This window comes from Bombus vancouverensis, chromosome 3, assembly GCF_051014615.1.
Source record: "Bombus vancouverensis nearcticus chromosome 3, iyBomVanc1_principal, whole genome shotgun sequence".
NCBI lineage: Eukaryota > Metazoa > Arthropoda > Insecta > Hymenoptera > Apidae > Bombus > Bombus vancouverensis.
Window position 1 is genome coordinate 10,720,345 of NC_134913.1, and position 26,121 is coordinate 10,746,465.

General features: G+C 30.8%; 5 protein-coding genes across 7 annotated transcripts; 2 read left to right on the forward strand and 3 right to left on the reverse strand.

Moving 5' to 3' along the window:
- Positions 1–84: 84 nt before the first annotated feature.
- Atg1 (serine/threonine-protein kinase unc-51-like protein Atg1) lies at positions 85–4,565 on the reverse strand. Its single transcript, XM_033349321.2, has 13 exons — positions 4,431–4,565; positions 3,894–3,986; positions 3,497–3,547; positions 3,307–3,376; positions 3,025–3,201; positions 2,667–2,901; positions 2,267–2,581; positions 1,900–2,169; positions 1,568–1,821; positions 1,093–1,461; positions 888–1,015; positions 651–786; positions 85–569 (listed from the first exon to the last, which is right to left on the reverse strand). Exons 1-13 carry the CDS (start codon positions 4,518–4,520, stop codon positions 496–498), a joined length of 2,262 nt encoding a protein of 753 aa, XP_033205212.1. The 5' UTR covers positions 4,521–4,565; the 3' UTR covers positions 85–495.
- Positions 4,566–4,782: 217 nt separating this feature from the next.
- On the forward strand, positions 4,783–6,717 carry crcp (CGRP receptor component). Its single transcript, XM_033349332.2, has 4 exons — positions 4,783–4,915; positions 5,839–6,076; positions 6,155–6,425; positions 6,498–6,717. The coding sequence occupies exons 2-4, from the start codon at positions 6,069–6,071 to the stop codon at positions 6,594–6,596; spliced, it is 378 nt and encodes a 125-aa protein (XP_033205223.1). The 5' UTR covers positions 4,783–4,915; positions 5,839–6,068; the 3' UTR covers positions 6,597–6,717.
- Positions 6,638–7,883, reverse strand: DENR (density-regulated protein). Of its 3 annotated transcripts, none has more exons than XM_033349328.2 (6): positions 7,757–7,883; positions 7,527–7,657; positions 7,343–7,427; positions 7,085–7,264; positions 6,848–6,987; positions 6,638–6,777 (listed from the first exon to the last, which is right to left on the reverse strand). In XM_033349328.2, the coding sequence occupies exons 2-6, from the start codon at positions 7,626–7,628 to the stop codon at positions 6,733–6,735; spliced, it is 552 nt and encodes a 183-aa protein (XP_033205219.2). In that variant the 5' UTR covers positions 7,629–7,657; positions 7,757–7,883; the 3' UTR covers positions 6,638–6,732. The 3 variants fall into 3 exon arrangements, with proteins under 3 accessions (XP_033205219.2, XP_033205218.2, XP_076473520.1); XM_033349327.2 differs by having other exon boundaries at positions 7,527–7,678; positions 7,757–7,878; XM_076617405.1 differs by lacking the exon at positions 7,757–7,883 and having other exon boundaries at positions 7,527–7,750.
- Positions 7,884–8,036: 153 nt separating this feature from the next.
- Positions 8,037–22,430, forward strand: clu (clustered mitochondria protein homolog). Its single transcript, XM_033349319.2, is given in 17 exon segments — positions 8,037–8,363; positions 15,037–15,323; positions 15,424–15,846; positions 15,939–16,305; positions 16,540–16,676; positions 16,760–17,040; positions 17,209–17,335; positions 17,419–17,593; positions 17,674–17,876; positions 17,954–18,095; positions 18,169–18,374; positions 18,467–18,673; positions 18,748–18,855; positions 18,858–19,277; positions 19,365–19,637; positions 19,726–19,851; positions 19,930–22,430. Coding segments are annotated over 17 exon segments (4,314 nt in total). The 5' UTR covers positions 8,037–8,272; the 3' UTR covers positions 20,671–22,430.
- LOC117165875 (U6 small nuclear RNA (adenine-(43)-N(6))-methyltransferase) lies at positions 21,381–24,595 on the reverse strand. Its single transcript, XM_076617404.1, has 7 exons — positions 24,347–24,595; positions 24,022–24,241; positions 23,808–23,948; positions 23,373–23,730; positions 23,100–23,298; positions 22,437–23,022; positions 21,381–21,815 (listed from the first exon to the last, which is right to left on the reverse strand). The coding sequence occupies exons 1-6, from the start codon at positions 24,518–24,520 to the stop codon at positions 22,504–22,506; spliced, it is 1,611 nt and encodes a 536-aa protein (XP_076473519.1). The 5' UTR covers positions 24,521–24,595; the 3' UTR covers positions 21,381–21,815; positions 22,437–22,503.
- Between the last annotated feature and the right edge of the window lie 1,526 nt (positions 24,596–26,121).

Genomic DNA, 26,121 nt, shown 5'->3' on the forward strand with positions numbered 1-26,121 from the left:
ACTTTACTCTTGTTTTTTTAACAGTTACTATATCACTATTATCTTATTTGATAAGAAACATGCCTTGCATTGAACGCACAATGCTATTAGTATACACATGTTTATTGTTTGATATGAAATAAAGGTTAGTCATAAAGTTAATCAACCATACGTACATTACAATATATATATATAATATAATATCTATATTATATATATAATTTAATTTCATTGTTCGCATTATTAATAAATCATATAAAGAAACTTGTACAGAATCACTTTCGTACTCTTCCACGGGGTAATCTACCCTATTCTGTGTAAGATCTAACAAAGTTACTATATATGTTATCTTAAATTTGCTTCTTTCTACAATGTCATCTTTGTAGCAAGGTCTTAATGATTAATGAATTAACAGTTTTTATACAGAATAGGGCAGAATATCTTACAGAAAAGAGATATCGAGCACGGTACAGGTTTGGGCGGGTCGCTGCACTCTGCTGCCATTTTTCACAAGCGCTATGTAGGATCGGTTGCATAAATGTAACCTTGTTGTTGAAGTACGTATAGGCGTTTTTCAACAGCATCTTTATCTAAAATAAAATATATACATTTTAATATCTTGATTAAAAATAGGAATATATATTCTACAATAAAAAAAATATATAAATTACATTTAATAAGGAGGGCTCTATCCTGACTGTGGCTGACATGTTGCGATAAAGAATGGAGCAATATCTGTGCTGTATGATACCGCTGAAAACATTCTGCAGGGTTGCCAAACAATTCGTCTAGTGCTGCTGACTGACACTGTTAAAAATATAGTTTTTCATAAATATATCTATTTCATAGGTATATTTTTACCTAGTTAAAAAAAAAAAGAAAGTAAAAGAAATTTCCCAGATACTTACCATTTGAATGGCATGGTTGTAAAGAATTTTATCTGCAGTAGCTCCTGTCTGATGAAGAAGCCCAGCACTATTGAGCTGTTTACATTCTGAGAGGCACGTTCTGAATTTTTCGTTCATTGTATTCACAACTGAAATATAATCATCTCTATATATTATTATATTTAATATACAATAATTATTCATAATTATAATAAACGAAAATTACCTTCTTTAACGGTAGTAGTTGGCTGCAACCGACCAGCGTTAAGTTGTTGAGTTGCAAGATTTAGTCCAGAACTGAGCCACTGAAGAGCTCTAACAAGTAAAATTACTTGTTCTGCTCTCCTCCTTGTTGCAGCAGTGCTTGCTTGTTCGATACCACCCAAAGGCGCACCTAAAGGTCCTGCTCTTGTTCTTGCTACTTCACATACACATTCGCATAATGCAACAACAAAGTTTAACTTCGCTAATATTTCGTTGTGTTCTCGTTCCAAAAGCGTCTCCTCTGGAAGTTCAGGTGCAAAGAACGTCAGTGGTCGATCATCTGTTATCGTAGGATTTACTTCTGGTAAGAGATTTTGGAAACTACCCGCCTCTGTAAATATAGTACCAAAAAAAAGAGTGAAGATATTGACTAATTTAACATAAAATATTTCTCCTGCTGTAGCACAAACAATTTGTAAATAATATAAAATGCGTACCAGATATTTCAGGAAGTGTAACAGCTCTTGTTCCAAAAGGAATAACTGGCGAATGCCTCAATGTGTTGTTATTATCCTGAAATGCTCTCGATGTAGGAGAACCTAACACTGCCAACGGTCCTGTTAGTAATGGCGAAGATGCACTATTATTTCCAGTCGAACGCCTTAATGGTGACGTCCCACTGGAAGTATGTGAATGCCTTGCAACAGGACTAACTTGCCACGTATTTGGTGGTGGAGGTGTTTCACTTAATCTGAAAATAATCACAGTTAAAAAAGATGATACACATACGACAAATAAAATAATTTATACCAATAAAAAATTAGTATACCTTCTACTGGGTGGTGTACCAATGACAAATTGAACACTGGGTGGACTAAGAGAGCCAATATCAGGAGCATGACTTCTATGAGTATCCACACTGCGTTTCATACTTATAGGTTGCGAGCGAGGAACAACACTACTTCCCGATCGTACATTTGTAGAAGGAGATGATGGTTGTGCAATACTTCTTTGAGATGGAACGGGAATTGGCTCAGAAATGGGAAGGAAGCATGGTCGTGGTGGACTCACTGCCTCTCTACTAGTTTGTTTGATATATCTAATCAATTAATAACAATATTAAAAACACATATAATAATAAATAAAATAAAAGATAAATAGAAATTTTTTGTATAAGATGTTATTAAATTACGTACTTTACTTGTTGTGTGTTGGGATTATTGTCTGTGTCACTACTGAGATCACTTGGCACAAGCACAAAGTCATCTTCAGGGCTGGAACACGGACTGGTTGTTTCTGGCTCTGATCTTGTAACAGCCGTAGCTCCTTCTTGAATCGCTAATGTTCCTGGAGAAGCAGGAAGTTCAGCAGGAACTGGACTAGGGCTTTCCCTGGAACCTTGAAGGAAAGGATGTCCAAAGAATTCATCAAAAGGCATACGATCTCTAGCATTACGTCTTAATAAGCCCATTAAAAGATCTGATAACTCAGGTGAAGTTCCGGGTGGGATTCTAAAATATAAGCAATTAAAACAAAAAAGAAAATGAATATAAGCTTCTCTTTTCAGCAAAAGCACATAAGTATATTACAACATACTTAGGTCCAAGATTTGCATTTTTCTCATAAAACAGTTTTAAAGCCTGAGGTGTGTGAGCTTGAAATGGAGCTTTCCCAGTAAGACATTGAAAAACTATTGTTCCTAAAGACCAGAGATCTGCTTTCGCATCATACTGAAGTGACATTATAACTTCTGGTGCCATATACATAGGTGAACCACATAATGTTGCAGCCATTACACCATCTTGTAAGAACCTAGCAAACCCAAAATCCGCTGGAACAGAAAAGTATAATTTAGAACCCTTTTTCTTTACTTATCCCTTTAATTTAGATAAATTTAAACTTTTTTTTCATGTGGTACAATACGTATTAAAGAAATAAAGAAATAAATACTTGCCAATTTTTAATGTTATTTGATGTGGCTGTGGACAAGCCTTACCACAATTATGACTGAGTAAAATATTTTGTGGTTTAAGATCTCTGTGAACTACACCTTTGGCATGTAGTGCTTTCATCGCACCTGCTAATTGCTTTAGAAACACTCTGATAGTATCTTCAGAAAGAGTTCCTTTTGCTAATTAATGAAAAATGAAATAATAGAGTAAATATAGTTGATCTTTAGCTCATGTAAATATCATTTCAATGTTTTAATAAGACTTTTTTTTTATAGAAAACATACCACTTAAATAATCAGCTAAATCCCCACCATTACAATACTCCATAACCAGGAAGACATTATAATTAGACTCCTAAACAGTAAGTTCATGATTAAACCAATATCAATACTATTATATAATATTTACAAAGAAAGTAAAGATATTTAATGCTTACTAACGTAAGTATTATGTGCTAATTCTCATTGTACTAACCTTGCAGTCCAATAATGCAACAACATTTTCATGATGTAATTCTGTTAGTTCCTGAAACATAATGTTTCAGTCAGCAACCAAACTCATTATGCAGTTGTTATTGAAATATGAAACATTTAAACTGTTTCTTAACCACAGATAATTCTTATTAAAAAATATATGTATTAGTTTTAAACATTCAAACTTCCTTATAGTAAATATTATTGTTCTTATTAATAATTAGTGTAAGATACATAAGTATCTTACGATTACTTTACAATTTTTTATTTCAGGTGAATAACATGAGAAAGATCATGTTTCTTTATAAGTTAAGTAAAGGCAATTCTTTTATAATATAAGTCAAATACAAACATTAAATGTATCTCAAAATATAGATACAATAGCACAAATTACAAACCTTCAGAATCTTGATTTCTTTTCCAAGTAGATTCTGTGATTTTGCCAAACTTTTTTTGGTGATACTTTTGATTGCCACTACAAAATTTGGTTTCTACAAAACAAAAAGGACCATATATAATCACCAACACATATAATAATTGCAGATCACTGAAGAAAACATAATAAATCACACTTTTCATGTTTTACAGAGAAAAGTAACATCAAAATTATAAAATCAATGCAAATAGACTTATCATTTTCTTTTTCTGTTGTTTTCAATTGTGATGGTGAAATCTAGTTTCCACAAAACAAAAAGGAACACATGTAATCACCAACACATGTAATTGAAGATCACGGGAGAGAAACATAATAAATCACACTTTTCATGTTTTACAGAGGAAACTAGCATCAAAATTATAAAATCAAAACAAATAAGCTTATCATGTTCTTTATCTGTGGTCTTCAATTATGATCAAAGTTTCGTTGATTCACTCCTTTTTATAATTTCATTGACGATCACGATTTTCAATGATCGAAAAAAAACAAGAAAACTCACTTTACGATGTCTACCTCTGAAGACGACGGCGAATGCGCCGTGGCCTATCAGATCTTTCGTGTTGTACTCGTAGTCGCCGACGATTTCCATTGTTGATCGTAATTTCTCGGCGATCGAGAATCTTTCACCGATCTTTAACAAGCAAGGTCAACAGTTTATAAACATAGCACGACAGGCTAGGAAGATGCATTGCCTGCGGAGAGAGAGATCGATACGTGTTGTAAGAAAAGTTGCGGTCCGTAGGATTTTCTGTTCGGTATCGGTCCTATTCTCCGACGATCTTCTTCAAAGACTTAATCAACCTCGGTCATCGGTCTACATTTTGTCCACCCTTATGAATCACATCAATCATTAACTCGAATCACCACACTGATGGTAGTGTATACTTGCAAAATACAAAACACTACGGAGTACGCACTCAGACGTACAGTTGCCTTTGCAAGATGTCAGACGATTCCGTACAGAGGTCGTGTTAATGTTCACAGGTATGTGACTATCGTATTAGAGGCCCGCGACTTAAAATTTCTTCAAATTTGTTTGTGAGTGAATATGAGGCTTACCATAAAATTTGAAAGGGTTTAACATGAGTAGATTGCGGATTTTTATGCAAATTTATATTCCTGCGAATATAATTAACAAAATAGGATCTCGGTAAAAATTGTTTTACCTATCAAGTATTAGTTGGATATTTTATATAACTTTTCATCTCAAATGCATTCTGTTTAAGAATGGAATTTTGCACTCGCAAATTTCATATAAATGCATAAAAATAAGGATATCGTACAAATTTTTAACGAAAATTGTATTCTTATTTCAACTCTATATGGTATGTATTATATGTATATGTACTTTTAAGTATTTTGTACTGCTAATAAATAGAATTTTATATAAAGTTTGATATTTGGAATTGAATTTGTAGTACATTTTATAATGAAATTAAATATATATATATATATATATATATATATATATATCTTTCATTTTATATTCTATAAAATTTAAAGGAAATTGTAAAGTTTTAAATGAAAATAATTTTGCAATTAGAGTTGCTAAAATTAGATTTTATATATATTTCGATTAATATCAGTTTCATATTAAATCATTTAATAAAAAGAAATAAAAAAAAATATTTAGAATTGAAATAAAATATTTTAAATATTTTCCAGAATAAAATTTGATAATCGTTGCTAAATAGTTAATTATAATTTATCTTACGTCTATTTAGAATGTTAAAATTATGAACAATTAAATTATGAGCAATTAAATGCTATTATATATTTCTCTTTACGTCTTCCTTTATTAATTAAATTGTAATATTTAATCGCTAAATGTCAGAAAGTGTTAAATAATAGTAACTAATCAATAACACTGTAAATATATTTTGCTTTTTATCTTTATAACTATCAAGTAACGTATGGGGGCTACAACTTACCAATATACAGTCTTGCAAGATCTAAAATATAACTATAGTCAGCTGTGGTCCCTGAGCGCGTGTCATGCACACGACATATACTTATATTGGAATCAAATATTTGTATCTGAAGAATAACAATAAATATGAGCACCTAACCTTACTATATATTTGTGATTTGGAAATATAAGAGAGAATCACAGTTAAATATTGTTTGAATATTTAATATGGAAGTGTGAGTAACTATCTTTTCGTATTTATAATTGTTTTAGTGAGTAGCTATTAAAAACTTTCAGAATAAATTTTATGTTAGGCTCAAAGATTGCTCAGCTTGTTTAAGCAATTATGAGGTTCTAAATATTCTGCAAAATATAAAATCAAATAAAAAACAAAAAATGAAACAAAATCAGTTGGCAAGTATAACGTATCAGACTATAAGATATTTAGAAAAGACTCCATGTAAAAGGCAAACACCTGAAAAAATTAGAGGACTTCTACAAGCATTGGAACCTTATAAACTAACAAAGTGCGAGAAATTAACTCTTTTAAATATGTGTCCTACAACACCTCTTGAAATACAACTGGTAATATAAAATGCGTGATAAGAAATATAATATTTGAAAGTACATATAATTATGTATATATATATTTTTTAGATTATAGAGGATAGTGAAGACCGTTTGACCGATGATGAAGTAAATTCTTTACTTCAAGTAGTAGGAAATTTCTTAGGTGAAGATGAACAAGATGGATAGCATGGTTTTACTACTTTAACTGTACAAAGTTCTTAAAAACATTTTATATACTTTATGTACATTTTATTTATATTAAACAGAAATGGAAATGATATAATATTAAATACATTGTGCAAATAAACTTTCGGTTTGCTCATTATCTTTTATGATCCCCCAGGTCATCTATGGAATCTTCATCAATCTAAAAATTTGTTAAATATCATAGATTGTGTATTTTTAATATCATTAAAAAAAACAATTATTGTTCTTACTTGTGGCCACTTTTCTGGAATTACTTCAAATAGTTCATCTTTTACATCCCCTTGTATAACTATTTCATCGTCTCCTGTTACACTAGATCCACATGCAAATTTACTACCAAAAAACTTTGCAGCTACTTTTAGATCTATGTCTGTAAATTAATATGCATAAAGTTTTAATTTTACAGCTAAGCAACTATCTTGTTTAGAAAAAAAAATGAATTGCTATGAATAAGCATTTTATATTACCAAAAGTGCTGAGACCAGTAACAACTGTAACAGATTTCTTTTTCCCTCTAGGTGCTCTAGATACGGTCACTAATTTTGGAACATCTTCTTTTTTCTTTGTCTTAAGCATGCCTTTGCCACCACGTTTTTGTCGTTTCTTTTCATCTTCACCTCCACCTGCCTCTGTAGTAGTATCTTCCACTGCTCACAAGTAAATAAAATTTATAGTATGATAATAGAACTTACAATTTAGAATAACAATATAGAAATTATAATTACCTAATTTAACTTTCTCAAATTCTGTTGGTAAATTCCTTTCTAGCCACTGCTTACACTTTTCATATTCTGGATAATATTCACAATACTGTGATGCAAATGGGAATTACATTTTCAAAAAATCCAAGTATTAACTTTTTGTCATACAGTATAAATTTCAGATACCAATTGTTTAAGATTGCCTTACCTCGATGGGAAGAGAACAATTTCCACAATATTGTACTTGTATCGGATAACTGATATTAGGATCAGGTCCTAAACGCAAATTTGAAGATTCCTCTGCCGACATTCTATCAAGACACCTAACCTTACAGTTTCCTGTAGTTTGATACGAATTTATTAAATAACAAATTAATCCCTTATTAATTTCTTCAATTAATTTTCTTTTTTCAATATGTTTCTGTACTCCTGTAATACCTTTCTTAAATAAGGTCCAGACAATTTCTTATTCAAATGAGTAGTCACATAAGGTTAGCAATCCAACATCTAGTAATTTTAATTCCGTTTTGTTAGGTGCCAAAAAACGATTTCATTTCTACCAATTTCTACCAACGAAGGAACGTTCTAATAACGTCCAACTTCAAAAGGAACCATACTGTTTGATACACCGGCAAGGACAAATAATAACCGTTCAAAGAACGTCGAGGGGTGGATCACGTGACGAGAAGCACCAATCAGAGGAGGTGATTCGATAAACCGCTAGACAAGGCAACCAATCGTGTGTATTAGACTTTGTACTTCGTTCGAAACGCACGTGCAATACAGAAAAGCGGCTCGGTGTGCCTCAGAGTTAGTGTGCTGCCTTGTGAAAAGAGTCGGACGTCGTTTTTACGGTATAATTTCAACGAAGTGTGCGCGCGTGTTATTGTGAATAATAAGCACGTGCCTGTTTCTAGAGTCGTGTGAAAGCTTGATAAAAATTGTCAAAGAAAAATGACATTGGTCACACAAATAGAGACCACCACGGAAAATGGGAGTATGAAAATCCCTCTGCTCAATGGCAATGAGAAAGGAGCCAGTACTGGTTAGTATACTCATGATTTTAGAACCGGCGACCATCAATTTTCTTATTTCTCATGGTTAAGCAGGGTACGGCCGATCATGTTATATAATGATTCGATCAGGTTACCATGTTCTATCCGTTTTAATGTGCGTTTTTAACGATGCCGCTTCAGTCAAAAGCCGGGCCTTCTGTGTTATGTAACGCGCGAATTGCGCGAATCTATGTATTGCAGGGTCATGTGAGCCACACATAACTTTTACGAGAGAAAAACTAGCAGAAGACACGACCTAAACTAGCAGACGAATCTTATTCCTTTTGTCGGCCCTATTATTACCAAGAGATAATGATTTCGTTTTTCTCATAATTAGTCGTAACCCTTGCCCCTCATTTTGCAAGCAATTATACATGAACGCATAAATGTATCGTTTGACATGCTTCTTCCTTCGAAGATGCACCTTTCAATCGATGTACAGTCTCCATTTAACCTTTCCTTACTTTCCGCATTTTCCGTTGGTGTTGAGATAGAAATACATTATTTGTATTAAGGATATTTGCTTGTAGCACGTGATTAGTTTCTCTCTGGATGATGAAACCATGTTACCTGCCCTGTTTAATTCATTTCAATATATCTCTCTTTATTTCAAAATTTTCACACTCGTAAAACGTCGTTCGCTAGCTTGTTATTATTATTTTCTATTATTATCCTGTTATGTCTGTAAATGTTAAATAACTACTAAACTGCTGAACAGATAAGTATTTTTGTGTACTGAAAGAATAGAATCTAAATAGAAATTTATTTATAAGTATTGTGACACTTATACTTAGCAATGTTCTAGTAATTTTTTGCTATTTTGTATAGTTTTGTATAGTTTATTGCGTTCTGAGTATTTTTACTTATTTGAATTTCCCTTAAATGCACAAATATACCTAATTTAATGATTATTGATCATTAGATTAAGATAATCTTTCATTTAGTGATATTCATATTTTCGTCATATATACATAGTTATTATTGGTTTGTACTAGGCAGAGGATATTTAGGAACAATGAGAATTATGTAAATTATATTGCACAATTGTCTCTCTTTTCTCGTTAATGGTAGTTCAGTTTAAATGACCTTATGGTACATGTTTAAGCTCATTTTTAAACTCTAATGGTCAATGAAAAGTGAATATGTTTATTTTGAGAAAGAGCTATAAATTTTCTAGAGACGTATTATTCATCACTGTCGATTGACGCTAGACCCTTTCTGTTAATTTGCTCTTGTTTTAGAACTCATTTCGTGAAAAAAAGAACCGAAGGAAAACACGTGCATGTTAATGACCTCTCGCACATAGGCGTAGAAACGAGGAAATTTTAAATTATGAAAAATGTGTCTGAAATGTTCAAATACTATTTAACGAAATACCTTTATTGTGAAATTTATTCTATTTTAATTTTTTTGGTAGATGTATTGCAAAATATATTTGATATAACTATATGTCAATTTAACTATAATATTTTGTACTTGATGATTTCTTCTGTAATTAAAATACGTTTTCTCTATTTTTTTGAATGAAATGAAAGGAATAATAAAAGTAAAAAGGGCTAAATTTAAACGATGCTAGGACAGTGATAGTTTTATAAAGGGTCACGTGTTTTGAAAGAACAATAGTGAATTACGAAGAATTATCGATAGCAGGGGTTATCGGTATTCCTTCTGACGTTGTTTCCCTTACGTCTTTGGTTTCTGATACACTAAAATGATATTTTAACAAATATCTCGTACAATTTGGGAATTTCTTAAATTACATTTACAATATTACATTACAATAATCGTCTCTCACTATATATATATATATACACACGCACGCGGCATAAATAGTAGTCTTAAACATATAATTAGTGCTAAAGGTAGTCGCACAAAATATTGTGGCTTATTAATATAGTAAATAACCGACTTCAAATATTTTGGTGATCTTCACGAAGTGTATGCTTCCAATAAATATCTTGTAACCTTCATATCCATTTTCAAATTGGTTTCAAAGTTTACCGATATAATATCGATAGTCTTGCCTGTTTACAGTGTTAACGAAATTTTAGTTCCATATAATGCACATAATATATTCATTAAAAATTTCTGTACGTGTATATTTTTGACTATATGTATATGTATATGTATATATATATATATATATATATATATATATATATATGCACATTTAACAATTACATGAACATGAACAGGTTATCGATTACTTGTATTTTCTTAAACATGTCGTAAAATGGTTATGTAAGAATTTTTACATCTTATGAAAAATTCTGTTATTGAAATATCTTTTGACAAAGCCTCTTTTATCGTTTATGTACGAAAAATATAGAATTATTGATTATGTTACGGGATTGTTTGTTAAGTTTGGTAAAACGATTCATTGTTTCCGTTATCTATGGTATTTCTTATGTCGAAGCTAGTTGTTTTGAATATGTATTAAAGTTTAAGATTTGTAGAGATTCTTATCAACCTATTTATGTATAATCGCTTCGTAAATGGTTTCGAAACTTGTCAAGTTTTTCTGATTGTAATAACGAAACGAAAAATATTATATCTTCTGGTATGTGTAAGTCAATGGTTAGTACTTGTCGAGTTCGATGTTTACATATCGATTCAAATGGCTGCGATTGTAACTCGTCTATTGTCAACAGATCGCTATTCTGCTTTGATCGATCTTATTTCCAATTGATTTTCGAATCTTCTTATTCATTAATGATATTATCAATCTTTTTCTTTATTAATGAATATAAAGACAGTTCCATGATATTATATTCATCTTTTTATCGTTAAAAACTATTAAATTAAGATGTATGAATATGTTTTCTGCTTCTATCATTTCGTTTTTATATAATAAGTTAAATGTATGTAATAACTTTATATGATAGGTTAAATTATTTTTTGCCATCAAATAATATGAATTCTTTTACTTTCACAACTTTTTATTATTGCTTGATTTTTCTTAGTTTTTAAAAGATAGAATTTTAGAAGAATCTCTTAAGCAAGATAAGAGATACAAGATCGTTTTGAGAAAGACTTATCTTTTTCACGTTTTCATTTTTTTATCTCCGAATCTTTCTCACGGCTAAATTTTTTATCTTCTTTCTTAGTAATAGAGAAATCCAAAAAAGGAGGATCGTTTTCGTACAAACCAGTAAAATGTATGATAAGAATGCGATAAAGCAATCGGTGTCTAAGATAAATTGCTGTAACTTGATAGTACATGAATACATATATTCATAAGACGATGCAATCGAACGATTTAATTTTCACGATAAGAAATGTGTTAGAATAAATCTGATAAAAATATGGTGTTGTACATATCGTTATAACTATAAAACAGTTCATTTATTAAATATTGCTGTAGAACAAGATTCGTACAATTCCTCATAGAAATTTCATGTTAACCTTGTTGCAAAAATAAATGTTATCATGTGTATAATTTCCATATAGCATTGAAATTATTTGCTTGCAAAATTATCGATAAAGATAGTTTAACACGTTGATTGCTACGAGAATTTATATATTCTTTATAATATATAATTTTATTATATATAGATATGTTTATTATTTATAAACTATACCACAACACTTAATTTTTCCAAAATATTATATTCTATTTGCACATTTTTTCTGATGTTATCTAAATCAAAATAAATAAAAAATGTAAATAAATTTTTTATTCAGCGAAATTTATCTTATTTTAATCATTCTAAAAAATTTACGTACATGGTATCGTATATCACCAATGACCTTCGTGCCGCTCAACGTGTCAGAGGAAATCATTATATGCATAAAGAAATACTGCAGCTACATATTCCGAAGATTGTTCGCTTTTGATTTTCTTTCGATCTTGACAATCATAGATGAACGCCCTCTAAGATTAATAAGATTTTGATTGAAGATAACTCGATGAAAAATTGATAACTGCTTCAAATAGACCAGCATGAATGGATATAAGTACTTGAAAACATAATTTTAGCCTTATACATATCATTTTTATTAAATCTTTTTGATTCAGTTATTACGTTACATAATTCCTAAATTCGTAATAAATATTCAACGTTTATTTATTTTAAAATATGCGAGTACTGAAATATTTATTTAAAATTGTAATATTTATAATATTTTTATTTTTGTTCCTCTTTTTAACAAAATTTGTATGTACGAAAGTGGAATTTAAAAAGATATTTATAATCATTTATTGCATCAACACATATATATTTTAAATTCAATTTCCATCTTTTGGACTGTAATTTCAACGAAAGAAAAACGTTTGGTTTCATATTAAAACAATAATTTGAGAAAAGGCAATATATTAGAAATAGTAGCTATATAATATATAGAAATCATTATTAGATTAATAATATCTGCTTAAGAGATTAAGTACATAAAAAAATTTTCCGCGTAGAGTAATGCACAGGCAATCCATACAGAAAAAACGATAATCTAATCAAACATTAAAATAGAATTTCAATTCAACTTTATCCATTTATCACACACAATACCTATTATGCACAGACAAATAAATACTTATTTCAATTCTGTTTGTTTTTTCTTTTCCTTCTCCATTCATTTATCTAGTAATTTTTATACTATCAATATACTGATCTTATTTAAAAAAAATTATTACTAACATTTAATATCTATGTATATTATTACAATATATTGTAACATATACATATACAGGGTGGTTCGTAACTAGCAGTACAAGCGGAAAGGGGGTGATTCTGCGCGAAAAAAGAAGTCGAAAATGTAGAATAAAAATTAAAAAAAATTTTTTTTTTTAATTTTTCCATCGAGACAACGATCTACAGTGAGATCCGTTATAACGAGACGTGGTAAATTTTTATTCTATATTTTCGACTTCTTTTTTCGCCTAGAATCACTCCCTTTCCGCTTGTACCACCAATTACCAACCACCCTGTATAAATATGTAATATATTGTTTATTTTTGCAATTATTCTGATCTGTAAGCATCAGTAGATAGTGGATTTTTATGCAATTTTATAATAATAATAATAATTTATTTTTCAGCTCTTCGATTATGAAAAAAGTCTTGGTTTACGATTGTTATTTTTATTTGTCTTGCACTTTTAATCGTAAAACTTTTATGCAATTTTATATTTTTATCAATATAACTAGCGATTTGTCTCATGTATTTAATTTTATGACAAGTTTCCTACTTTAGATGTTTTATACATTTATGCATATTTTTTTCATTCATGAAGCTCTAAAAAATGTCCTTATGAAGAGTCATATATATCATTTTACATTATCTTTCACATAAAATTCTTACATTGTAGCTTTACTAGGTATATGAAGTATATCTCAAGGTATATGAAATTTTAAACATTAATTGTAGAAAATATAGAGGAAAATTACATGTTTTCAAAGAACGATGTGCATGAGTACACATTTCAATGCGTGTATTCTCTGTATTTTTGAGTCTTCAAACTTCTCATACATGCATATAAATCCGTATTCTAATCATCATCAAAGTATCATTCTAGAAAGACATCAAAGTTCAATATTTTATCAATTAAAATTTGATTCTGCATAGTCTCTTAACTTATTCATGCACACGTTCAGTTGTTACCGAATTATATGCAGATCATTACAGAGCGAAGGCCAGTAAAGATCAAGGTTTCACAGATCCAAATTATTTGAAACATGTTAGAGTATTTTAGACGTGCCATCATCGTAGGGTTACAGTAGTCACTGATAAGCAAGCCACACTCTCTGTAAATTGTAATTAATATTATAACTGCCTAACATCGGCGTATGCCAGAAATGGATGTATATTGCAAACATAGTATCGATAAAATTAGTACGGCATTTGAGTGCAGACTATTTACATTGCCGTTTATTTATAAGTACATTGGTGAATGCAAGTGGCAGCCCCACGGATATCCACCGTCGTATCTAGTCGAAAATGCGCCTTGTTTCCATGGAAATAACGCGTGGACTCGGTTATTCGTATCGTTGTCACCGTTGTCTACATTGAAACATAGATCGTTAATATCCATTTTAAAAGAAAAGAAAATATTACGTTTCATCTAACATATTATCAAAATTAATAAGGTAAAACGTTTGTTATTATTTTTACTTGTTTTATTATTTTTTTGGTTCTTGAGAATTATTCGGTGAAGCCACTATGAAATTGATAATATAATATTTGAAATAAATTATTTTATTGTCATATTGTTAGTTATTATTTTGCTTGTTTTATAATTTCACTGATTCTTGAAAATCGTTCGATAAAATAATTGCATAAATAATCATAATTCTGTAAAATAACCATGTAAATAAGTCTGATATAATTCTATAGATATTTCTTTAGTAAAGTAGTACTTAGCAAATACTGTAAATTTACGATAAAATCGCAAATTAACTTTCGGGGATAATATATATAAATAAAAAAGATGCAAACGTTCCCATATTTAATCAACTATCAATCAGTAAGATACTCATAGCTCTGGTATATGTTACATAAGCTAAAAGCAAAATTGTTGCTATTTTATTTATTGTTGATATTTGATTTATATTTAATGTTTAATATATCCTCGATTAGTAAAAATTGTTCATTTGCTTCATTTGATATACTTTTTTTATAAACTCCAATGTTTGAATAAAAATTTATTAATTCGTGGATTGTATGTTTAGATCTAAAGGAAGTTGTGGAGGAAACCGGAAATGTGAGCACGACTGCGAAGAATGTCGTTGAAAAGGGCGAAGTCGAAGCTACGAAAGAGAAAGGGAACGAAAAAGAGAAGGAGAAAGAAGAAGACAAGAATAAGAAGAATGACAAAAGCGAGAAAGAAGATAGTGATAAGGATGCTGGAAGCGAGCAAGAAATCCTTCTCATTCAGGATATGGGATTCACTGTTAAGATCATCTGTCCAAATGCTGAGCCCTTTGATATCCAAGTTTCCAGTATGGAGTTGGTTCAGGTAACTAATTATCCATTCAAGAATTTCTTTTCCTATGACAACAATTAATAAAAAACAAGTTAATAAAGAAGATTAGATAATAAATTTTATTATCTTTTAGGAAATCCATCAATTACTCATGGATCGCGAGGACACCTGCCATCGCACATGTTTTTCCCTTCAATTCGATGGTAACACACTGGATAACTTTGCTGAGCTGAAGAATATTGAAGGCCTAAAAGAAGGTTCCATTATTAAAGTTGTGGAAGAACCATATACAATGCGAGAAGCTCGTATACATGTCAGGCACGTGCGAGATTTATTAAAATCTGTGGATCCTGCGGATGCTTACAATGGCGTCGAATGTAGTAGTTTATCGTTTTTAAATGTGGTTACTAATGGCGACATCCTTGAGAAGAAGAAGAGCAGAGCAGATTCGGTTGATTGTACTCCACCTGATTATATTATACCTGGCTGTAAAGACAGGCCATTACTACCTCTACAACCTCAAGCCAAAGAACAAAAATGCCCTCCTTGTTTAAAAGTAACTGATATAACATATCTATAAATAAATTATTTACTTCGTCTAATTTATTATTAATATAAATATTTAATTTATTAATTTATTTATTGTAGGTATTAACAACATCTGGGTGGAATCCACCACCCGGTCACAGAAAGCTTCACGGTGATTTATTATATCTACATGTGGTAACGTTAGAAGACAAGCAATATTATTTGACTGCATGTGTCAGAGGTTTCTTCCTCAATCAATCGACAAAGGAAGTATTTAATCCGAAACCAGCAACTCCGAGTCATTTGTGTCATAGTTTAATTGAACTACTGAACCAGCTCAGTCCGGCTTTTAAACGTGGTTTCACTGCTATGCAAAGACGAAGAACGCAGAGACATCCATTTGAACGAGTAGCCGCACCTTATCAACTTTATGCCTGGTGTGCGCCTCAAATTGAACATACAATCGATGCAATACGCGCTGAAGATAGTATGTTTCGTTTTATACAAATTAATAAAACTCTTTCATATTAAATGCTGTATTAGTCATACATACGTATAACGTGCAATACTTGAATTAGATTTTTTCATTACAAGATATATGTTTTACTATTATTACTTCTACTGACTTTAAATTAATTGGCTAGTTAAGGTGTCAATTGTGTTGCATCACAAGTACACACGATTCTATGTTTAATCATTCATCTTATTTATTTGCATACAGCTTTCTCTTCTAAGTTGGGGTACGAAGAACATATTCCCGGTCAAACTCGAGATTGGAACGAGGAGTTGCAAACAACGAGAGAGTTACCTCGTAAGAACTTGCCTGAAAGACTACTTAGAGAACGTGCTGTCTTTAAAGTATGTCAAAACTTGACATATTAATTGCATTTCGATACGTTGTTCCAGTAATACGAATTGAGTTTCATGAATGACGTGTTTAGGTTCATAGTGATTTTGTCACTGCTGCTACTCGAGGTGCAGTAGCCGTGATAGACGGTAACGTAATGGCAATAAACCCTGGTGAGGAGGCAAAGATGCAAATGTTTATTTGGAACAATATTTTCTTCTCTCTTGGATTCGATGTCAGGGATCATTACAAAGAGCTTGGCGGCGATGCAGCTGCTTTCGTCGCGCCTAAAAACGATTTACAAGGTCTTAGAGTATATGCTGCTATTGATCTACCCGGCCCTTATACGCTTGGTACCGTTGTAATCGATTACAGGTTTGTAGGAAATTAGACACACGCATTCCTTTCATCACATTATTTGTACGACGTGGATATTTTGTAGCGGATCATTTGTACATACTTGTTCAGTATTCTATCGCAACTTACATCTCGATCGAAAGGATGTTAAGTTTTCGTGGTAATCACTCGTATTCCTCTGCATAGAGGATATCGTGTCACCGCTCAGTCAATCATCCCTGGAATCTTGGAACGCGAGCAGGAGCAATCTGTTGTTTATGGTTCTATAGATTTTGGGAAAACGGTTATCTCGCATCCAAAGTATCTTGAATTGGTTAGTTTACAATAATGCTTTTTTGTAATTTCTGAAGAGTATTTATCTAGAACTTTATATCACATGTGTATTATGTTTTATAGTTGAACAAAACTGGTCAACTATTAAAAATTCTTCCTCATAAAGTTATCAATGATGTTGGGGAGGAGGTTGAACTTTGCAGCAGTGTAGAATGCAAAGGTATAATCGGAAATGACTCTCGACATTATGTGTTGGATTTATTACGAACTTTCCCTCCTGATGTCAATTTTCTTAAATGTAAGTTTATATAACTAACGAAAAGTTCAGAATTAATTACTGCTATTATTATTGTTAAACTTTTATTCTGATTTTTGTAGTGGAAGGTGTTGAACTGAGTAAAGAAGCTAGAGCTTTAGGTTTTCCAATTGAGCACAAGCATAAATTAGCCTGTCTTCGTCAGGAATTGATTGACTCCTTTGTTGAAGCTAGATACGTGCAATTTATTAAACACGTCGCTTTTCATCTACAACAACTTACATCTGTAAGAAAAGTACAGAAGGAAAATGAAACCACTATTAAAGTAAACAAAATTTTTCAAACTTTATAGTAAATATTAGTTTCAAACATTGTTATTATTTGGCATTGTATTAATTTTAGGAAGATAAAAAGGAAGAATTGAATGTCGTTGCAGTGGATAGTAACAAAGAAGATTCTTCTCATACTCTAATAGAAACGGATGAAGCCAAAAAGATCGTGGAAAGTATAACTGACTCTATCACTGGTGGAGAGAAGCAAGAGTGTATGTAACTTAATTATTCTTTTTTATTTATAATGTTTTACTTCAATTCTTCATTTAAATCTTTTTTTTTAAGTGGAAGAAAGTACAAAAGAAGTAGTTCGCAGTGCAGCAGCAGCAGTTGGTAGCCTACGGGAAGCCGAATTTGATGTCAGGTTTAACCCAGATGTATTTTCTCCGGGTGTTAAACATCCAGATCCAGATGGGCCTGCTTTAAAAAAACAAAGACAATTGGTGCAAGATGCGGCCGACTTTTTACTTACCGTACAAATACCCACTTTTGTATGTTTTGATATAGAATACTTTTATATTTAATGCATCGATACAATTTTGTATACAAAAAATATATGTTTAGTTCAATTTTTTTATTACAGATACGAGAATGCTTAGATCATACAGCTGCTGCAATGGATGGCAGCATATTGGTAGAAGCTTTACATGGTAAAGGCATCAACGTACGATACCTTGGTAAATTAGCAGACATGTTATCTACTGTTCCACAACTGCAATATCTGAAACGTATTGCTGTTTCGGAACTTATTTTACGCTCGGCGAAACACATTTTTACATTTTATATGCAGGTATATTTATTAAAATTGAAATTAAAGTGGTTATTTTAAATTTTATAAACGTAAGAACCTAATACTTTTTTTAGGGTACAGAATTAATGAGTCTTTCTGCAGCTATTAGTCATTTCTTAAATTGCTTATTCTCTTCTGCACAAATCATTCATCCACAACAAAATCTAGAAGAGGTATGGCAACATTCATTTATCAATTAAATAATATCAATAGTCGAAATAATTTTCTACATAAAAGTTTATATAATTGTCGGTTTCAGCTTCAAAGTAAAACTGCCAAACGACGGAATAAAAGAAAAGGTAGAAATAACGGTCCACAACAGTCTGAAGTGGAATGGGCTTCCTTAACGCCTAAATCTCTTTGGCAACAAATTAAAGCAGATTTGAAGAGTTATTATGATTGGGAAGCACCATGTCCGGAATCGTTGGATGCCACGATAGAACATTTTCACCTTCAAAAAATTTCATTGCTTCGTAATTTCTGTATAAAGACTGGTATTCAAATTTTGTTACGTGAATATAACTTCGAGAATAAGAACAGAGTCACGTTCTTCGAAGAAGATATACTTAATATATTCCCTGTTGTGAAGCATATCAATCCTAGAGTAAGTAATGCATTTAGGATACAAAAAACAAGTCATATAGACATTTTCATAATAAGTTATTAGAAATTATTCTATTACTTCATTTAGGCTAGTGATGCATATAATTTCTATACAACTGGACAAAGCAAAATTCAACAAGGTTATTTGAAAGATGGATATGAACTGATTAGCGAGGCACTCAATTTATTGAATAATGTATATGGTGCAATGCATCCCGAAATTGCACAGTGTCTTAGAATGCTTGCGCGATTGAATTACATAATGGGTGAGCATGGAGAAGCTCTTGCCACTCAACAAAAGGCAGTCCTTATGTCAGAAAGAGTCAACGGTATAGATCATCCATATACTATTATTGAATATGTAGGTATAAAGTAAACGCACTTAATTAATGATTAAATATATGTAATAATTGCAATTATTCTAATATTATTTTTCTATTTGTCAACAGATCCGTCTAGCCCTATATTCTTTTGCCAATGGCCAAGTCTCTGTGTCACTTAGGTTATTATATAGAGCACGTTATTTAGCCTTACTAGTTTGTGGCGAAGACCACCCAGAAGTAGCACTTCTTGACGTGAGTATCTATGCGAATACTAAAAATTCTAAAGCTTTTAATACCTTTAACCTTGACCAACGTTAATTGTTTGTTTAGAGCAATATTTCATTGATTCTTCATGCTGTCGGAGAATATGAATTGTCGCTCCGATTTTTGGAGCATGCTTTGGCTCTAAACCTTCGATATCACGGGCCACGATCTTTGAAAGTTGCTGTTTCTTATCATCTTGTCGCAAGAACTCAATCTTGTATGGGTGATTTTCGAGCGGCTTTAAATAACGAGAAGGAAACCTACGCTATTTATAAGCAACAGTTAGGCGAGGATCATGAAAAAACCAAAGAGAGTAGCGACTGTTTGAGACATTTAACGCAACAGGCCGTAGTTCTACAGAAAAAGATGAACGAAATTTATACCGGGAAATCCGGTGTAAGCCTACCACCGATTCAGGTGCAACCGCCCAGTATGGGATCCGTACTTGATATGTTGAATGTAATCAATGGTATTCTATTTGTTCAAATCAGCCAACAGGATATTGAGAATTTTAAAGCGGAAATAGAGAAACGACAGAAAGAACAAACACCTGACAGGGAGATAAAGGCGCTTCAAAATGGAAACAAGAAAAACGAGAAGGAGAATAAGAAAGAAGAAAAAGACAATAATAAGAAAGAGGAGAAAGAGAATAAAAAGAACGAAAAAGAAAGCAAAAAAGAAGATAAAGAGAATAAAAAGGACGAGAAAGAGAATAAGAAAATAGAAAAGAAAGCGGAAGCACAGAAAGAACTGAACAAGTTGGAGGAAAACAAAACAGTGTTAGAGCCAATAGTAGCAGAGAGCTGAGCTCGCTTTAAACCGCTAATGATGATACTTAGTAGTCTTTTCTGAATCCTAGTCTTTCCCTGCCCGCGTCTGATCTTTTTTTAAGAGTAACGCGAGTACGGCATGTATAACTGATTGGGATAAAATGAAAATGGGAAGTGTTTGCTCGAGATAAGGATCGTTATTTGATGTATCGTATATACGTTTATAAAGTGCTATCGGAATCGAACTTTTATAGTGTGGCGATCAACAGCATAGGTGAAACATTTCGAAAGAGTTAGATTTCCTAATGGCTCGCGATGCTCAACTACAATACACCAGGCTACAGAATTTATTTGACTGACTTATAACTGCATATAATACATACACGAAAAAAATTGATTCTTCACGTATGTAAATAATTCTAAATGAAAAAATTTATTGCCTTAGCACTTGCTTATCCAAATCTATTCGTAATTTGATGTATGAATTTCACAAATTATTGGACAGATAAAAAGAGAGTATGATTTGATAAAAATATAAATAAATATCTGTGTCGCCTAATATTGTCGCGTTTTTCAAAAGGCTCAATTAATTTTATATCATAACGATAAAAGTTATGGATATTGCATACGTTACTCTTCTATCGATTGACGAAATAGTAAACTAATATTTGTTCCAGCGTATTGCACAATTGCTGCTGAAACTCGAAGGAAATGCATTGTACCAGTAAAATTAAAATGCTACGATAATTATTTGTAAAACAAATAATGGACTTTATTATCGTAGAATATAAGTCAATTGTTTTTTCCTACACTTTCGATAGGTTATTTTATTACTACATATTTGAAATCATTATTTTGTTCCATTTAGGCATTGCTGTCACTTTCCCACTTTAGTTGTTATCATTGAACTCAATACATAATGAAGTCATATAATTGTTCTTTTATCTTTAGATACTATTAATTTGAGGTGAATCTTGTTGAGTTCAATATAAATGCTATAGGTAAAACTGATATCACATGAAAATCAACGAGGAACCGTATCTGTATCGTATTCAACAAGACAAATTCGTTTAGTTTTGTTAATTGTTTTTATACTGTATGCATCACATGAAAAGCTTCCTTTCATCTTTTTATCATCGTTGTTTTATCGTTATTTTTATCATCTTACATGAGGATTTAAATCTGAAAATAATTTTGAATCTAAACAAATTTCCTGTTATATGGGAAGGAAAAATGTTTTTAAAAAATATGGTGGTGGCAGGAAAAGCATGGTATAATGACAAGTGTGCTGTTATATTTCATGATCATTAATAACAGTTATCAAAAAACGACTCATTAATCAACATATTATAGAAGTAGCGTCAATTTCCTAATTACAATTAGAAATACTGCAGTTAGTTCTAGAGTTATAAACACTGAGAATTATCTGTTACCGAGCATATATCTTTATCAAATAGCATTCGCTAAAACGAATGTTAGAAATATGCTATGTTAAAATTTTATCATATTACCATAAAAATTAAGTTGAGAAATAATACCTATAATTTTTTGACATTTGTTTTAAATGAAACAAAAAATTTTGTTTTGAGTTTGTTATGTTTATAATAGTAACGTCGATAATAATAGCGAAAGGCGAATAAATGAAAAATTTCTAATAGTTTCTGTTGAACGAGTTTGTATACTTTATAATATGAATTAATATGGAATTATACTGCACTTGTTAGCCAAAATGTACGATAAAGAATGCTAGTTAATAAGGATTATTCATTATGAATAAAGTTAAATACTTCATACATATGTTACCTGTTATATAATTTCATAAAATTTGCGTATGAAATAAATCATTTTGTATAGAACATAAATTGACATCTTAAACAGATTCCGTATCATTCTTGTGCAAGTTTTCGACTTGTTCTGAATTTATTTCGATTTTACTTGTTTCTAATCGTTTTCTCTTCCTTTTATTCGGTCTTTCATGCTGCTTCTGAAAATATTCTCTAACATCTAATTTGTTTATTAAATACTGTCGAAACGTTTCTAAAGCAACCTTGCCACCAATTCCTTTTTCAAAGATCATAGATATTTTTACTTCATCATTTTCAGGTTCTTCATGTTCTATCACTTCAGCAAAAAAGTTACATATTAACAAAGGTTCGTTCTTTCTCACGATATCTCCCGAGTTATTCTTTATTAATTTTTCTGTATCGTTTTCTGTAATATCATTTATTACAGATGTTTGTCCTGTGTCATGGTTCACAGATTGATTCATTAACCTTTGAGCTAATCGACGTTTTCTACGTGCATGCGACCATGTATCATTGTCCGCAATTAGTTGACACGACCAACCATTAAAGTTACCAATTGGCAAATTTAATTCTTTGATTTGTATCTATATGAAAATGAAAAATATGTCAAAAACTAAAATATTATAAATACAACATGTTGGAAATATAAATATAATCTTACATGTAACTCTTCCATTGCTTCTTCCAAAAAATTAACAAGGTCGTCAAAAGAAGCAAATTTATGTCGCATTGGGAATTGTATCTCCATCGGACGTTGTTCTTTCAGTAATTTTGCAATATAATCTCCACTTTTTCGAATGACAGGCGCATTTGTCAAATTAATAACATCTTTAGGTAAAAATGACCAAGCCAATCCCCATCTGTTAAAAAATAACATTCATAAATAACAAAATAAAAAATTTAAAATAAAAAATGTTTGTAAAAATATATTCACCTTTTTGTGTGACCTTGACAAAACTCTGTCCATGTTGAGTTTTCTATGCCTTTTTTCTTTAGAAATTTTAATAAGAATAGTAAATTACTTCTTCTACCAAACATAGTGGTGTAAATTTTTGCCTTTTCTTTAATTTCCATACTTTCTTCAATCATTTGTATTATAAATGCTCTTTCACCACCTTGAACTGTAAGTTCAACTTCGTTTCCAGTTGGTGCATTTCTTGGTGGTAATTGCTTTATAATTTTCTCTGATGATCCTTCTATTTCAAAAAAGGGTGGATTACACATTGTAAAGTGATACACATTATCCTCTTTTATAATTTCTTTCAATATTGTTCTTTCATCCACTTTATATACTGCAAAAGAATATTCTAAAGTAAAAAATATAAACTTGTGTATATTTTATAAGATAAATAATGTGTCATTAATTTGCCTTTTATTATGTCTTCCAAATTATTATTTTTAACATGTTCAATAGCTGTCTGTATACTTGTTTTGTCAACTTCTGTAGCGATCATTTGATTTCCATACATTTTTGCAAATAATAGAGGATAAATACACACTGCCCCAGTACCTATAAAAAGATGATTATTATCACTGAAATTTTCTAATACAAAATTTTATTCTTAACTTGATTTCCAATATACCAATATCTATGCCAATTACTTCCTTCATTTCATTGAAAGAAGCATGTTTCATTAAATCTTCAATCCATAAAATGTAATTTAAGCGTAATGGCAGAGTTGGTACTAATTTATTTGGAGGTATTTTTACTTGCAGATTAAAATCATGTTTTAATAATACCTCTGTGAGTACTCGCAGAGTACCTTCTCTTTTAAAGTCAATCTTTATCTTGCCAGTTAAATTCTATAATATAATAATATAATTCATTAAATAGATAATATATATTATATTTATGTACGAGATGATATATATAATAATAGTAAACAATTGCTCAAATATGTAGCTTACAACAATTGCAATATCACGAAATTCTGGATACAGCAAAACAAGTTTTTTGAAGTCTGGTATTTTCTTATATATATTCCTTGGGTGCATAAACTTTCTTAACGACATTTCTAAACAATTATTTTTTTTTCTTTTCAGTAACGATGTCAATACGTGCTTTATGGTCTTAAATTGCATAAAATATGTGTATCCATAACAATCAGTAACAAATATTTTTATTTACAAATGTAAAACCATAGATGAGATACAGAATAGATCCGGCATCTTAAGAGACTTTGTATAACATATTCTGAAATACCGACCGTTCAGTAAACTAGTAATATAGTCACAGACGAGTTATAGAATAGACGTAACATGTAATCAGTTCATGTTACACATTTTAGGGTGACTGATCACCTTACCATTTTCGTATCACATGTGATGTTATCGATTCAGTATAGTACTGGTTTGAATTAAGGTTATAGTTTTTTATAAAACTAAAAAATAATAAAACAGAGCACCCTATAATTGCAAACGAAGCATACTTTGTATTTCTACAATACTTCAGAAAATATTACTTCATTACAGATTATAGAAAACAGTTCATATTCGGTCATAATCTCGCTAACAATTTAATAAGCTTCTTAATTATATAAAAGCATAATTCCGATCGCAACTGGTTATCATCTGCATCGGAGGAATAAAAATTGCATTTCGTGAGGATACCTTTATTTAAATTCGAGTAAAATTCTACACAAGAGGCCGTTCATGAGCCACTCAACACTATACATAAATTCATTTAAGCTGTTAACAAGAATGTCGACATCTGACTCTATTTGGTCCGTGTAAAGAGACGTAAAAATTTCATACCCTCCTTGCGAAATATTTATCCCTATACGGAACTTATACTTAAATTTGTTTTGTAATATATTACACTAAAAATTTGTTAGCGTACATTTTTTAAATGTTTGCCTAAATAATTGTTTAAATAATTGTTTTTTTTTATTTTTCTTAAGGTAATTCACTTGTTGTATTCGTAAAATAAAATTTATTTTTTCTACATAACGAGGCGCGGAGTATAAATTTTATATATTGGCACAAATTTGCTGTAGTAATATAAGGCTATCCTGAAATATTAATTTAATTGATTTATGATCTTAATTACTTGTATTATTTTATTTATTAAAAGAGGAACATTACATTCATTACACTTAATTGTCCATTGATGATAAAGAAAGATTAGCGTTGAACTGAATTCGATTAATATTATCGACGTAAGGAAGATACCACCTAATAACAAAATCCGCAATCACTTAATTGCCAACCCAATAGTTCATTGACCCAAACAAAATTCCCGGCATACAATATTTCAATTTTCTGCACAGCTTTGAATGAAAGAGAAGCCATTCCGCTTCAGCCAATCAGGAATCAACTGAGTAAAGTTTTGGCGCGGAGCATCACTGTACCGTCGAAAAGCGTGGTGTCAAGATGTGATGTTCTCTGAAGTGGGTAATTTCAACTACGTATGCTTCTGTTAGTATTCTATTATCTTTTATCAGCTATTTTCAGGCTTGTTTAATAATAATATGTAATACGTCCTTATTTAATATTTTATTAAGTATTGTTATATCGAAATTCTATAGTTTCTTAAATTTATTCTAAGTGTTAGTTTTAATAATAGAAACTAATAGCTTGTATTATAAGCTTTTAAGACAGAATTTGAGTTTAATTATTGTTTCATTTTAATACAATTAGTTCAATTTTATACATTAATTCTAAATTTTTGATTACGTTTTATA

Excerpts from the sequence above, each read along its gene's own strand:
- Atg1 (XM_033349321.2), bottom strand. The coding sequence starts at position 4,520 with ATGGAAATCGTCGGCGACTACGAGTACAACACGAAAGATCTGATAGGC. Across the intron at positions 1,822-1,899 it reads GGTACACCACCCAGTAGAAG|ATTAAGTGAAACACCTCCAC; the intron begins GTATACTAATTT and ends GATTATTTTCAG. Across the intron at positions 570-650 it reads TAGAGCCCTCCTTATTAAAT|ATAAAGATGCTGTTGAAAAA; the intron begins GTAATTTATATA and ends ATTTTATTTTAG.
- crcp (XM_033349332.2), top strand. Across the intron at positions 6,426-6,497 it reads CACCTCTTGAAATACAACTG|ATTATAGAGGATAGTGAAGA; the intron begins GTAATATAAAAT and ends TATATTTTTTAG.
- DENR (XM_033349328.2), bottom strand. The coding sequence starts at position 7,628 with ATGTCGGCAGAGGAATCTTCAAATTTGCGTTTAGGACCTGATCCTAAT. Across the intron at positions 7,428-7,526 it reads ATTGTTCTCTTCCCATCGAG|TATTGTGAATATTATCCAGA; the intron begins GTAAGGCAATCT and ends TTTGCATCACAG. Across the intron at positions 7,265-7,342 it reads ATTTGAGAAAGTTAAATTAG|TGGAAGATACTACTACAGAG; the intron begins GTAATTATAATT and ends ACTTGTGAGCAG.
- LOC117165875 (XM_076617404.1), bottom strand. The coding sequence starts at position 24,520 with ATGCAATTTAAGACCATAAAGCACGTATTGACATCGTTACTGAAAAGA. Across the intron at positions 23,949-24,021 it reads AGTAATTGGCATAGATATTG|GTACTGGGGCAGTGTGTATT; the intron begins GTATATTGGAAA and ends ATCTTTTTATAG. Across the intron at positions 23,731-23,807 it reads TTTGGAAGACATAATAAAAG|TATATAAAGTGGATGAAAGA; the intron begins GCAAATTAATGA and ends ATTCTTTTGCAG.